The sequence below is a fragment of the Dermacentor andersoni genome, chromosome 1, assembly GCF_023375885.2.
Source record: "Dermacentor andersoni chromosome 1, qqDerAnde1_hic_scaffold, whole genome shotgun sequence".
NCBI classification, from domain to species: Eukaryota; Metazoa; Arthropoda; class Arachnida; order Ixodida; family Ixodidae; genus Dermacentor; species Dermacentor andersoni.
Genome location: NC_092814.1, coordinates 251,783,467 through 251,796,802, shown reverse-complemented (window position 1 = coordinate 251,796,802; position 13,336 = coordinate 251,783,467). Strand labels below are relative to the sequence as shown.

At 46.6% G+C, this 13,336-nt stretch overlaps 1 protein-coding gene across 2 annotated transcripts in view; it reads right to left on the bottom strand.

Annotated features, from left to right (window-relative positions):
- The window catches only part of LOC126548450 (uncharacterized), a 350,331-nt gene that overhangs the window by 35,963 nt on the left and 301,032 nt on the right, over positions 1-13,336 (bottom strand). For both annotated transcript variants that reach the window (XM_050196636.2, XM_055063639.1), the window contains one exon: positions 370-600. In XM_050196636.2, the coding sequence (XP_050052593.1) occupies positions 370-600 (231 nt within the window). The remainder of the gene's footprint in view (positions 1-369; positions 601-13,336) is intronic.

Below are 13,336 nucleotides of genomic sequence, written 5' to 3'. Positions count from 1 at the left end.
GACAGATCAGGAGTAGTTTATATATAAATGTCATTGCTATTTATGCATGTTATGCTGTGAATGTCCGAAGTGTACTATAAGAATCCGTTCGGTTGAAGGTGCGAGTGTAACATTTACATAAAATGGGATTTTTTTTTTCAACTCAGTAACTGCAGCGTGAAGGCCATATCACCGCACCTATACTTGCACACTGCTGTGCACTGTATACCTCAAGGAAACGAAGCCACTGACATCGTCCCTGATGTGAACGTCTCCGGCGTAAACGTCTAAACAGATCAGAGGGAAGACACAGCAAGAAAGCGAGCAACTGGTCCAGCATGGCACGTCATGCAGCGAATGGCCTATGGTTGCGAAGCAGCTTTCGCTTACCTTCTGCAACATTGGCACGTATCTTGACCTGCCACTGGATAAGTAGCTCCCTGGAATCGAAGGCCAGCGACAGCACAAGGTCGGGGCAGATGAGCGCCATTGTGTGGCTCTCCTTGTCGAGCGTGAATCCGGACTCGAGGCCCAGACAGCCCGCCAGCGACAGCGACGCCTTGGTCGGGCCCTGCTTGCAGCGCTCCTTGCTGTCGCGGTACAGCTGCACGTGGATGCAATCTGCGAGCAGCCGAGAAACGCGGTGTGTCTGGAGCAGCGTCCACGGGAGCGTGCGCACAGCTAAGGTAATGGGCGCGAACGGCACTTCCTGCAACTCCGTATGCGTTGCTTCAATAAACAGCGCCAGTAAAACAACGCTGCTTGCACTGGAATTGAACAGAAGAGAAACACTGTGAAACTGAGAGCGCATATAGTGCAATCGAATAAATCAGAACAAACCTGTACGCATCACGGTAAACGCCCATTGTTACGAGAGGTGGGACGAAATAGTAACAAAGAAAACGCGTCTGTTACTCGCCCATGTTTTATCAGCAATTATGGCAACGCGATAGGTGCGCTACAACACAATGCGATCACTGTGAATGAACGGGTTGCGCTGAGGCACGCACCTCCACAGAAGCCGCCTGAAAGTAGAGTCTTGCGCGTCTGCGTGTAAAATCAAGGCTCCCGAGTTTTTACTCGCTCCAAGTCAAGATAATCGTACGCCAATTCCTCTATACGCACGTCGCGAGTGCGAGCACTCTGTTGTCACCTGGCGCATGAAATATGTTTGGAAAAACTTGAGGCGCCCGATCAGGGGCAACGGTGCCTTCTGCGGGGGGCTGCAGTTGCGCGGCGCTGGCACCGCGTGCTGCGCACCCCGGCCCGGCTCGTTAAACATTCAAGCGCAATTAGGGGCTCCTCGCGCTGGTGAATCAAGACCGCGCATTTTAATCTAGACCGGTACTCCTTTGTCGCCTTCTTGCTCGGCCAGAATTCATTATGAAGAAGTTATGCTCGTTAAATTAACAACCGAGCGGCGTCGCTGGAAGCACGACGCTGTCGGCGGAGGCGTATCCCCGACTCAACAAATGCTGGGAGGCCCCGCTCGCGAGAGGCGAGGCGGCGCAACAACAGGTTTCTCAACGCACTGGCTTTTACCTTGCTTGGTTCATGCTATTTCTTCGTTCTCTTTTTAATGCTCACGCTACATTGTCTGCAGTGGCTGCTTCCAGGAACACTGAAGTTTTTTAGAAAGGACAAGTAAAGCAGGACAAAAGCGACTGGGATCAAGGGACGCAGGAAGGAGCAGCTCATTAAACGAATGCTGCTGCACAACGAGAGTGGACGACGCAAGAAAGCTGGTTGTTCATTAACAATCTCCTTCCTAGATTACACGGGAAAAATATCGTCGAAGAGGGTGGGACAAACGTCACAGTAGCTTATCCTATTGAAAACAAACGATTTCGTAGCCATGCCAGTTGAAATATGTCCAGCTTAGGGACACTAAATGCGAAATTTACGACGGTGTGCATCACTTGCACTCCCTCGCGAAAGATATTCATAGGAAACGCCTCTGGCTCAATCGCCTCACATCATACATAACGCAATTGCTCGCACCTCGCTCATAATGTATGAAACCTTGACGATAGGAACCTGCGCTATACGCTTTCTCGAGATCACTCCTAACCAAAGCATATAACTCGTGTCCGATGTATGCACACGGTCATTTTACGAGAGAGAGAGATAAACAGGGATGGGAAAGGTAGGGAGGTTAACCGGATGAGATTCTGGTTTGCTACCCTGCACTGGTGGAAGGGTAAGGGGAAATGAAAGACGGAAAAAACAGGCGGAGAGAAAAAGCAAACTAACGGGAAAAATGTAGGGAAGGTCCTGAACGTCCATGAGAATTACAGTCCCTCCAACAGGCCACTCGCATAAACTTTTGGCGCTGATAGCAAGTTCCTTCGTTGTAATGTAGTCACAAAGGATCAACAGCAACCTAATTTATTGTGCTATGATAACACAATACTCAATGGCGCGTTAATTCTACCATATACTGCCAAGCAACAACCAGATGGGCAAGATTGAATTGCAACACAGTGAAGACCGCATGCGTTCGCATATGTCTAGGCGTTATGTCTTCCATTTAGTTCAACATGCATTGACAAATTAGAAGATAATAGTTTTATTTACCCACCTAGAGCTTCCGACATCTAAATGTGATCATCGCCTTATGCACGAAAAGCGTCTCTCCTTCCCTTAACCGGAGAGACAAGTAATGAATGAATGACTCAATTCTGGGGTTTTTCGTGCCAAAACCACGATTTGATCATGAGGCATGCCGTAGTGGAAGACCCCGGATTAATTTTGACCACCAGGGGATCTATAACGTGCCCCCAATGCACGGTACACGGGCGTTATTGCATTTCGCCCCAATCGAAATGCGGCCGCCTCTTCCGGGATTTGATCTCGCGACCTCGTGCTTAGCAGCGCAGCACCATAATCGCTAGCTAAGCAATCGCGGCGGGTGGAGAGACAGAAAAATCAAATGGCCCAAAACTAGTACAGCTGTGCAGGGGTACTAAAACTCCAGTAAAATTTGGTTTAAAGCTGAAATAACCTATTTTTTCATAATGCATTAAATCTGAGTTTCATTGAAAGAGCATCGCTCTTACAACGCGTTCTCATCACAATAATTTGTGCACTGTGTAGATTCATCACATTTTTTCAAGTGTCTGCAAGCTGTCTTTTGAAGGTCAGTTTGTAAAAAAGAAAAAAAGAAATTACGAAGATAAAAGGGTGCACATCAAAACGATTCGCTGATGTTGCACCGTGCCGCAAAGCATGCTATAATACAAATGAGTCCAGACGGAACTATCACTATAGCACCGTAGAAACGAGGCCGACGCTTTGTCGATATACGGTGCTGTGGCTTAACATGGCACTTCCGCAGCATAAACCAAACCATTCGTTAGTTGTCTGCTGAACGCTGCAAGCAGCATGGTCATCCTGTAAAGTACATTCAGCGGAAGCCATACGATGTTTCATTTATTTATTTTTATTTGAAGAGTACCAGCGTCGCCTCGAAGACATTACCGCAGGGGGAACAGTCGGAGAAAGACGCATTAAATTTTTCACGGAAATAAGCAAAGAATACATAAAGTAATATCAAGGTGGGAACATACAATAATACCCCTGTCATGCAGGCTAGTTAAGTGCACTTACGGAGAGTGCACTCGGTTTTAAGTGCACTTTCCCAGATCTAAGCGTCGCAAGCGGAGTGTACTCGCAGAAGAGTGCACTCCGGTCGGAGTGCGTTCACGGAACGCACTTTGCTGGTCGAGTACGTAGGCTCGCCGCCAGCGGTTTCAACGATACAACATGTAATGCATAGGAAAAGGACATAGAAGTTCATTCTAGCTGTTGAATGGCTTTTAACGAAATAATCAGAACTGTACTCGCTGATATTCTGTTCTAGTAGGATCGAATTCCGCCTCGTCGCACGCCACCATCTTGTTCTGGATTGACTAGGCATTCGTCTTGGCCGGCCTTGACTTGCAACACTCTTATGATAAACATACTCTCGTTTTTTGTTGAGTAAATATAGATTACGATTGTTTTTTATTTATAATACAACTAAAGCAATCGCTTTTTAGATGTTTTTTAAATTTTAATGTACATCTCCAAAAACATGGTTTTAGTCTGTCGCCATTTTTTTTTTTTAGTGAGAGTGCACTGTTTTCCCGTTTAGCACCGCGTAGCCTAAAGTGTCACTCAAGGTCTCGAAGTGCACTGCCCGTAAGTGCACTTAACTTGCCCGCTTGACAGGGATATAAGTAAACATTTACAAGCCTAACAGATAATTAAGACAAGATTAAAACCGTAATGCATTGCCACAAACACAGGCGGGAATAAAAATCGCAATTATCAGATACTGAAGCACGTTCCTCCGGTAACAAATTCCAGTCTGTCACAGTTCGTGGAAAAAAGGATTTGGCAAAACGGTGCGTATTACAGCTGCATTCTCGCACCCTTTTTGAGTGGTCGAGACATAAATTGTCCGACAGGTAGTTGCGGCTATCAATGCCTGTTTAATTATAGGAGATATGGCGGAAGAATTTCAGTTCTAATATATTTCTTCTGGTTATTAACGTTTCCAGCCCGGCAATGCTTTTATTTCAATGATACTTTCGAAAGGGTTGTAATTATTGGAGACGAAGCATGCAGGCTGATTTTGAAGTTTTTCTATAAGTTCTCCCTGCCTTTCCTATCCTTGTTTTCTCTCTTCTCTCTTTCTATTAGTTGTATCAAATAGTCCTGTTAATGGTCCCAAATCATAGAGGCATATTCGAGGATAGATTTGACATAAAAAAATTAGTGTTTCTTTACCATCTTTGAAAGCTGATTTGAAATTTCTACGAATAAAAAACAACATTTTACTTGCCTTGGATATTGACTGCTGGATGTGTACGTCCAATTTGAGTTTCGGCTTGATGTAAACGCCAAGGTACTTACACTCTGAGGCGGTCTTTATTGTTGCGATTTCAACTTTGTACTGTGTTTGAGGTACGATTCTTTTATTGGAAAAACGGACGCGATTACATTTATTATTAATATATTCATTATTACATTTATTATTATTCATATATTCATATATATATATTCATATATATTCATTATTACATTTATATTATTAATATTCAGATTCATTTGCCAGCGTAGACATCAATTTGCTATATTATGAAGGTCCCTCTGCAAGATTGTTATATCTGATGGCGAATTTATTTCTCTGTAAAGAGCACGGTCTTCTGCAAATAATTTCCAGGGGGACTGTATGTCATCTCCAATCTCATTAATGTATATGAGGATTAATAGTGGCCCCAGAGCGCTGCCCTGGGGCACTCCTGAAGATACGGTTATGAACCACGCACTGCTTACGACCATTTAAATAGTTGCAAATCCAGTTTCGGGTTTCATTATGTATGTTCAAAGACGTTAACTTAATATACAGCAAGTGATGAGATACTGTGTCGAACGCTTTTTTAGATTGAAGGAATAGTGAATGTACGCGGTTATTTTTATTAAGGGAAGGAAGGAAGGAAGGAAAAAGTGGAGAAGGAAGGCAGGGAGGTTAACCAGTTTTGCCTAACCGGTTTGCTACCCTACACATGGGAGGGGGATGGGGGGGGATGAAAGATGGGGAGAAGAGATAGAGGGCACATAACACGGCACACACATCGTTGGTTACAGTCTGTCACTCTTGTGTGGTACGTGACATCACTGTCACAGTCGCTTGTCCAAGCCCGTATCCTTCATAAACCGAAGTAGTCCCTTCGTCGCCTTCAGCTGCGATGTCTTCAGTCGGCGATATGTGAAAATGGTTGCAACTGACAATGGTCTACTGTCAAGGTGCGCTAGAACGGACGCCATGGACTGTCTCTGAACATTATATTCAGGACAGTCGCACAGAATGTGTTCCAGCGTCTCCTCGCAAAGACAGGCATTGCAGAGAGCGTTGTCGGCCATTCCAATGCGAAACGAGTAAGATTTCGTGAAGGCCACCCCTAGCCATAAGCGATAAAGCAGGGTGGCCTCACTTCGGCGGAGTCCGGTTGGCATACAGAGATGCATCAAGGAGGGCAGGTCGTGTTGATGATCGCTGCGGTTGGTCTGGCTGCTTGGTGTGCACCATAGAGAGAGCGTGATCTCCTGTGCAAGCACTTGAAGTCTGCTGGCTGCGTCGGAACGTGAAAGCGGTATGGCCTCTTCCTGTGTGTCTTCAAGAGCTGTCCGAGCGGCTTTATCGGCGTCTTCATTTCCGATGACGCCGCAGTGACTTGGCAGCCACTGAAACGTCACGTGATGTCCTTTCTCATGTGATGTATGAAGTAGGCATCTAATATCGAATACGAGCTGTTCAGATGGCCCGCGACGCAGAGCTGATAGTACAGATTGTAGGGCTGCCTTTGAGTCGCTGAAAATTGACCATTGTCGAGGTGGTTCCCGATTGACAAAACAAAGTGCAGCTCGAAGAGCAGCTAGTTCCGCAGATGTAGATGTCGTTGGGTGGTCAGTCCTAAAGCTGATGGTAATACCTCTTTCTGGGACGACTGCAGCACCGGACGAACACTGGATGTTTGTGGAACCGTCAGTATAAATATGTGCACTGTCGGCGTACCTCTCGTTTAGAAGAAGCAGAGACAGTTGTTTCAGCACAGGCGACGACAGCTCAGACTTTTTCCCGATTCCTGGCACGTTGAGATGGACTGTGGGGCTGACAAGGCACCAAGGGGGCATCGATGGTTTAGATGCAGCGGTGAAGCCCGAGGGAAGTTTGTCGTTGTACTTGACAATAGTTTTTGAGAATGATGCTTGGTGCCTGTCTGAAGGTAGTGTTGCAAGGTGGTGATAGGGGGCCCGTGCCAAATGTCTGATATGCGTTCTCAGGGTTTCCACCGTGATGTGAGTCTGCATTGGATGGTCCCGAGCAATCGCAATAGTTGCCTCAGTTGACGTGCATCTCGGCAAACCAAGACAAACTCTGAGTGCTTGAGCTTGCGCTGCTTGCAGAACACGAATATTTGTCTTGCAGGTGTTGTTCAGTACAGGTAGACTGTATCTTAAAAAACCGAGAAAGAGAGCTCTGTAGAGTCTCAGCATTGCGTCTACTGACATCCCCCACGTCTTTCCTGTCAGGTATTTAAACAACTGGGAGGTTGCTGTTAGGCGTCGTTTCATGTAAGCCACGTGCGGGCTCCAACAGAGGTCTCGGTCGATAATTACGCCTAGAAATCTGTAGGTTCTGACATAGGAAATGGTCCGCCCGTTGATTGAGATGACATAAGGCGTCATTGGTTTGCGAGTAAACGCCACTAGGGCGCATTTTTCTGGCGATATGCTGAGACCTTGTTCACACAAGTAGCTCGCTGTCAAAGTAGCCGCTCTCTGAAGCCGTGCACGTATCTGAGGACGTGTGACTGCCGAAGTCCAGAGACAGATGTCGTCTGCGTATACTGAAATTTTGGTGGTAGTTGGCAAGTGTGCAGCAAGCCCAATAAGAGCGAGGTTGAATAGCGTCGGGCTGAGAGCACCGCCTTGAGGAACGCCCTTGCTGGTATAGCGTCGCGTAGTTGGGCCATCGTCAGTTAATACATAGAATGATCTTGCAGATAGGTAACTTGCAATCCATAAAAATACTCGGCCACCTAGGCCAACCGTCACAAGAGCGTCGAGAATAGCAGAAGGGAGTTACCTACAAAGTGTTGGAATTCAACGAATTGTGTGTTGCATGAGTAACCGTTACGAAAACCATGCTGTGAGACACGCAAAAAGTTGACAGATTCGAGGTATTTAAATAACTGACTATGCAACATATGCTCAAAAACCTTGCAGGATACGACAATATAGGCCTGTAATTTTCCACCAGTTTCTTGTCTCCTGATTTAAAGATGGGATTAACAGCCACGATTTTCCAGTCCCGTGGAACCAACCCAGTCTCGTACGAGATTTGAAATATAAGATAGAGATATTGTGCAATAATGCCATGACATTTCTTTAGAATATAGGATGGAATTCTATGATGACCTATAGCTTTATCCGCTAAATCGGAACAAATGTCACAGCTTCGTTCAAACGTGTGCAGTGTCGGAATAGCATATTCCAAGCAACAATAATGGCTTCCGTCTTACGACACATACAAGTGCTCACCATCGTACATGCTTCACATTGTGAAAGTGCAGTTAAACTTCGTTAGAACTCTGTCGAAACTTCGTTAAGGTCAGCGCTTATCTTGCAGTCAGAAGTTGCGATATTAAACCTTGGCTCATAGTGGTTTATTTCCTTTTATTGGCAGGATAATTGCGGCCATATGGGCTTCGACGCGTGAACACAATCTGCCGAGGGACATTTGTATTTCGTGTATTTTTTTAAGGAGACAAACGCACATCTTCAATCGCAGGAATGTGATCGGCACATTTAAGCGCTAGCATGTGCACAGTGCCCAAATCCTTTACCTGCACACTATTTTGAGCGCGACACCACGGTTTAAGACTTGCGAGTTAGCACCTTCTTCTCGTTAGAGTTCGACATGGCTACAAGCACCACTTTCGCTGGCTGAAGAGCAGCGCCGAGCTTTATCTCGCCAGTTAACTTTCGCACACTTACGTTTCACTGCAAGCAGGCGGTCTATTCAGCCGGGAGCATTCCGCACCCGGTCTGCCGAGCCCCGCGAGCAGCGACGCTTTCCGAAGGACCGCGCAATCAGGAGCCAATTTGCTCCCTGCTCACCTGGAGCGCTGGTTCTGTAAACCTAATTAGGCGTCAGAATGGCCAAAGCCGATGTCCGCGGCGACGCAGGGAGGCGCAGCGCAGCGGAAAATTGGCTAATTTCACCAAGAAACGCGCTGCTTCCAGCCTGCATGCATGTATGCAACGACGCTGGGCTACGCCGGCGCGGCGGGGCACCCACCGCGCGAAACCCGTCGCTGCTCCGGCGCCATCGGTAAAGCACTGGTTGCGAACACAATCACGTTGCGTGTTACGCAGGAGTGTTGCGTTCATTCGCTCAATGAAAGTGCTTTGCTTTCTCGAGACCTGCTGATAAAGCCATTTCTCTGGCGAGATTTGGTCCATGGACGGCGGGCTTTCGACACTGAGTCCTGCGCAACAAAGTTGTGTGCGCCTTCGTACACGACGTTAAAAAGAGGTCGGAGTGCGGAGAGAGCAGACATCCTGGTGGTGTCGAGGCGAATTGGGTTTTTGTTAGAAAGCCTGAGTTAACGTACGTAGAGAGCACGCAGAAGCTTCGAAATGGAGAGTACTATTGATGCTTGTAATCGGAACAATTCGATGCGCAACGGATTAGTAGTCTATCACGTTTTCAGTTACGCGTATGTAATAGCTGCCACTTCGTTTCTATCATAATAAATGTATCTCCGTTTCTCTCGTTGCAAAATCGCGACTAAACTTCTGGCATGCTTTTAGTTGCTCTCAAGCAGGGGATGTAAACACTACAGCAGCCGATATTGCGCACTTATTACGGATAGCTGGGAGAGTTGGTTACTTGGAATGCTGGAAGATATTAGCAGCGTTAAACGTACGGGCAAGCAACACCAGACGGCACAAGCGCTGTGCATTAATTTATTTCCCTCTAAAGCGATTACAAGGGTATAGCAAGGCTCGGACAAAAGATCGCAAGAAAATACAGAAGACGCTTAATCACCACCACTCATCACGCCCGCGTACCACAATACCTCCGACTCGGGCAATAGATTTTCTCCCCCTTGAATTAAAGCACAAGGCGTGCGTACGCAGTTATCGGTTTCTTTATTTATAGAATGTGCCTAATATATTAAAGGGCTTCTTTCTGTCTTATATTAACCCAGTACGCATGCGCCGTGGAACATCGCCGTATAGTGACATCATTTAGAGGCTTGCGAGATGGCTTGAAACCGATAATTTCGTGAGAATTGCTTCTACGTGAGTAAAAAGGAAATTGATTACCTGAGTCAAGGGTTGGGCGTGGGCGTGATGAGTGATGGTGATTAAAGTCTTCTGTAGCTGCTTTCTTGCGGCATTTTGTATTTTGTTCGAGCCTTGCTATGAGCAACCAGCGCTGCCCAGGAAAAGCGATACGGTAGTTTTAGTGTTTAACTAAAATATGCTGACACCGTGCGGTAGGGAGGCTAGAAAGATGGCACGACATATTTAACATAAGCGACGCGCGCCTGTATCAACGTTTGCTGAGCCTGATGCACCCTGCTAAGTTCTATCCATGACCATGCGCAGCTACGTCCTAGCAAGTCGGTGCCCTCATAGAGTTTCCTACAATAATTACTAGATGGAACTGTGGCGCTGCAATCGTTTAACTACCACGGGAATGATGGGAAGCACATGGATTTGCCTGATCTTCGTGCTTGTGGGTTTAGACGCTCTTGTGGCTTTATGCGCCTTCACTGTTGTAAAATTCAGAGTAATCTATACTTTTCGAAGCGCAGAATACGCTGCGAACACGCACATTTACTACTAATTGCAACGGTTCAGCTTGTTGAGGGGGCCAAATCGAAACGCGCCAAGCGTCTCAAGGCACTGGCTTGCCCGCGGTAGATTCATGAGGGCGTTTTAAAGCGATACCGCTAAGGGCCCCGTTGAGCAGTGAGTACGCCATCCGTGACGTTGAGCGTGAGTTGACCGTGGGCGAAACCTGTCTACCAATCAAAACGCGGCGCGCACCGTGTTTCTACCAATCACAAAGCGGCATGCACCACGTGCTTTTTACCAATCATAGTGCGGCGCGCCGCGTTTCTATCATCCGCGGAAGCGGCGGCGCCGGGGAGAGGAAAAAAAAAAGAACCAGAAATCTTGCCTTCGTACACAGCGTTTGCCGCAAGGGTTCCTCGGTAAAGATTACGGTTGCATAAGCTGCAGTTGCCGGGAAACGTGAGAAGCAGTCAGGGACCCTTTAATACTATCGCGTTCTAACTCTTAAAGGCGCAGCTTAAGCGTCTCCCTAAGTTTTATATGGCTTGTCGAAGTATGCGTCCGTGGCGTAATGGTTTCAATATCGGGCCTCTGCGCTAGAGGTCCTGTGTTCGAATTCTGCCGTCGGACAATTTAGTAATGTTCATTTAATTGTTCATTACGCAGTATTTTGTTGAAAATGACGAGCTTACAAAGTCACCAAGCCGCTTGAAGGACGAAGTTTAGGCAAATCCATATGCTTCGCATGATTCCCATGCTGACTGAACCGCGCCCATTGCAGTTCCCGTAGACACTAGCGCCAGAGCTTCCTCTAGTAATTTTTGTGTGAAACCTTATGGGTGTCTTGTCCTGTCAGAAGCCGTGAAAAGTGTGTCTCAAGATGATCGGTGAATTTGCTAACGCGATATCACGGTATGTGCTGCTTAAAACTGTGTCCACCGCTCGCTAGGATGTGTGTTACGATGCTGCTGTTGACACGCGAAGCTTCAGCGCTGGTTGCACATACGCTGTAATCCCTTTGCAGTGAAACAAATTAATGCACAGTGCCTGTCCCGTCTGGTGTTCCTTCCTTGCCTGTATGTTTAAGGCTGTCAGTATCTTCCATATCCAAATATCGTCCCAAAGGATCTGCATTCCGAGCCTGATAAGCAATCATACTCCGTTCTGTGCGCTGTCATCTCGTAAACTGTGCCTTGTAGACCTGACGAGAGCTCTTCACGCGAACCGCCGCGGCCGACCGATACGAAACGCAAGTTTGCAGAATTCACGTGCGTCCGCAATATGCGCGCAGTCACTTGAATTCTGTGCATGTGCGGCCCAGAAAGTGAAATCATTCGCGCTGAGGGACAAATTTTGAGATGAATATCTCGGAACACGAGCGTTGAGAAAAGCAATACGAACCTGCCATAGGATGCAACTATCTCAAGCTTTCGACATAAATGTGGACCATAAGCATAGAAATGAAAACTTCAATGAGTTTTTCTTTATTACCGTAATTCCCCGGAAACTGTGTGTGCGCCAAATATGATAATAAAGTATATGTGCAAGCGATATACTTGCGTAGACGGCGCTTTCAATAAAATTAGTGAAACTTTAACTTTGATGGCGAGGTATGCATGTTCATGTTGACGAACGCTTAAAGCGTAACCGCATAGGGCAATTTAACGTATAGGGATGTCAGAACCTGCCTTTGTCATGGGAAGTGGTGAGAAGTTTGTGATGAGCTTGAAAACAAATGTTCACCAGCGATAAATGTGGTTCTGGTCGTAGAAAAAGCTGTTACTTCAGTAAAACCGCTCTGATTTATCCACTCCCCTCTTCTTTCGTCAAGAGGAAATTGTCGCCGGCATCGTTCGCAATTTATCGAGTCGAAAGACCGCCACAGATTGCCTTGACATTACGTTGTATAGCTGTTTGAGTCAGCAGGAATAAAGTATTGGGGAGAAATCCAATCAACGATCTGTTCCCCCGTATTCTCCTGACTTTCTTTTTCTTCGCAGCATTAACTGGCTCTACAAGAGCAACAAAATGCTGGGCTAGGCACGCTGCAAAGTTTTTTTAAAGTGAGGATAGATTGCCAGTAAGTATAAGGCTAATCAAACTGCAGTCAGACATGAACTTTTGATTTTTTTGCAGGTCTAATGAGCCGCTACCTTTTATAAACAAAGTTCGTTGCGTTCACGTAATATCGCTCAGCGACAAATAGTAATTACCGCGTAATGTTGACCAGCAAGGAGAAGAGCTCGTTTAACGAGGAGCTCAGACGGCAAATCTTACGCTGAGGATTCGGTAACAGAAAAGAGAAGACTTTCACAACGCTCCGTCTATTTTTACCTTCCGACGTTTTAATGCCACGTGCGCTTATTCGTTATTATTCAGACAAGGAAACGCTCGACGCTGCGTAATTTTGCAGCCTACTGGCGTGTGACACTGAGCACGTAATTATGCGTACCGTAAACCTGAAAACCAATAGGACGGCAGAGGAAGGAATGCTTTATGCGTATAGGCAATTCGACACAGTGGCGCTTTAACGTAAACGAAGCCGACACATCACTAGGTAGACGCGACAAACGCGCAACGAGTCTGTAAAAGCATCTTTATGCCGGCAGCCCCACTCCACAGACACACTTTATTTTTTGAGCACGGGAGCGAGGACATACGGTGATTGCATCTTCCGGGAGCGCGCGTATGACGTGGTATGAGATATAACACGGCGCATTCCTCATAGCTTGATGGCAGGGGTTCAAACTAAGTACCGCGCGAGCGCTCCTGGACATTTGTGTATAATTGCATTCAAAACAAGGTAAGTTGGTAACTGCAATATGACTGGTCCTAGGCAAACTGTAAACACAGAACACGACACACACGGCGTATCTTAACAAAATACAATGCACGGCCACTGGGTGTGGTCATCGCAATGGAATCCGCCGGGTCGGATTGTTGCGTGAAAGAAGCTTCACTTCATTTTATTACCTTAAAGACCACCAGGATTGGG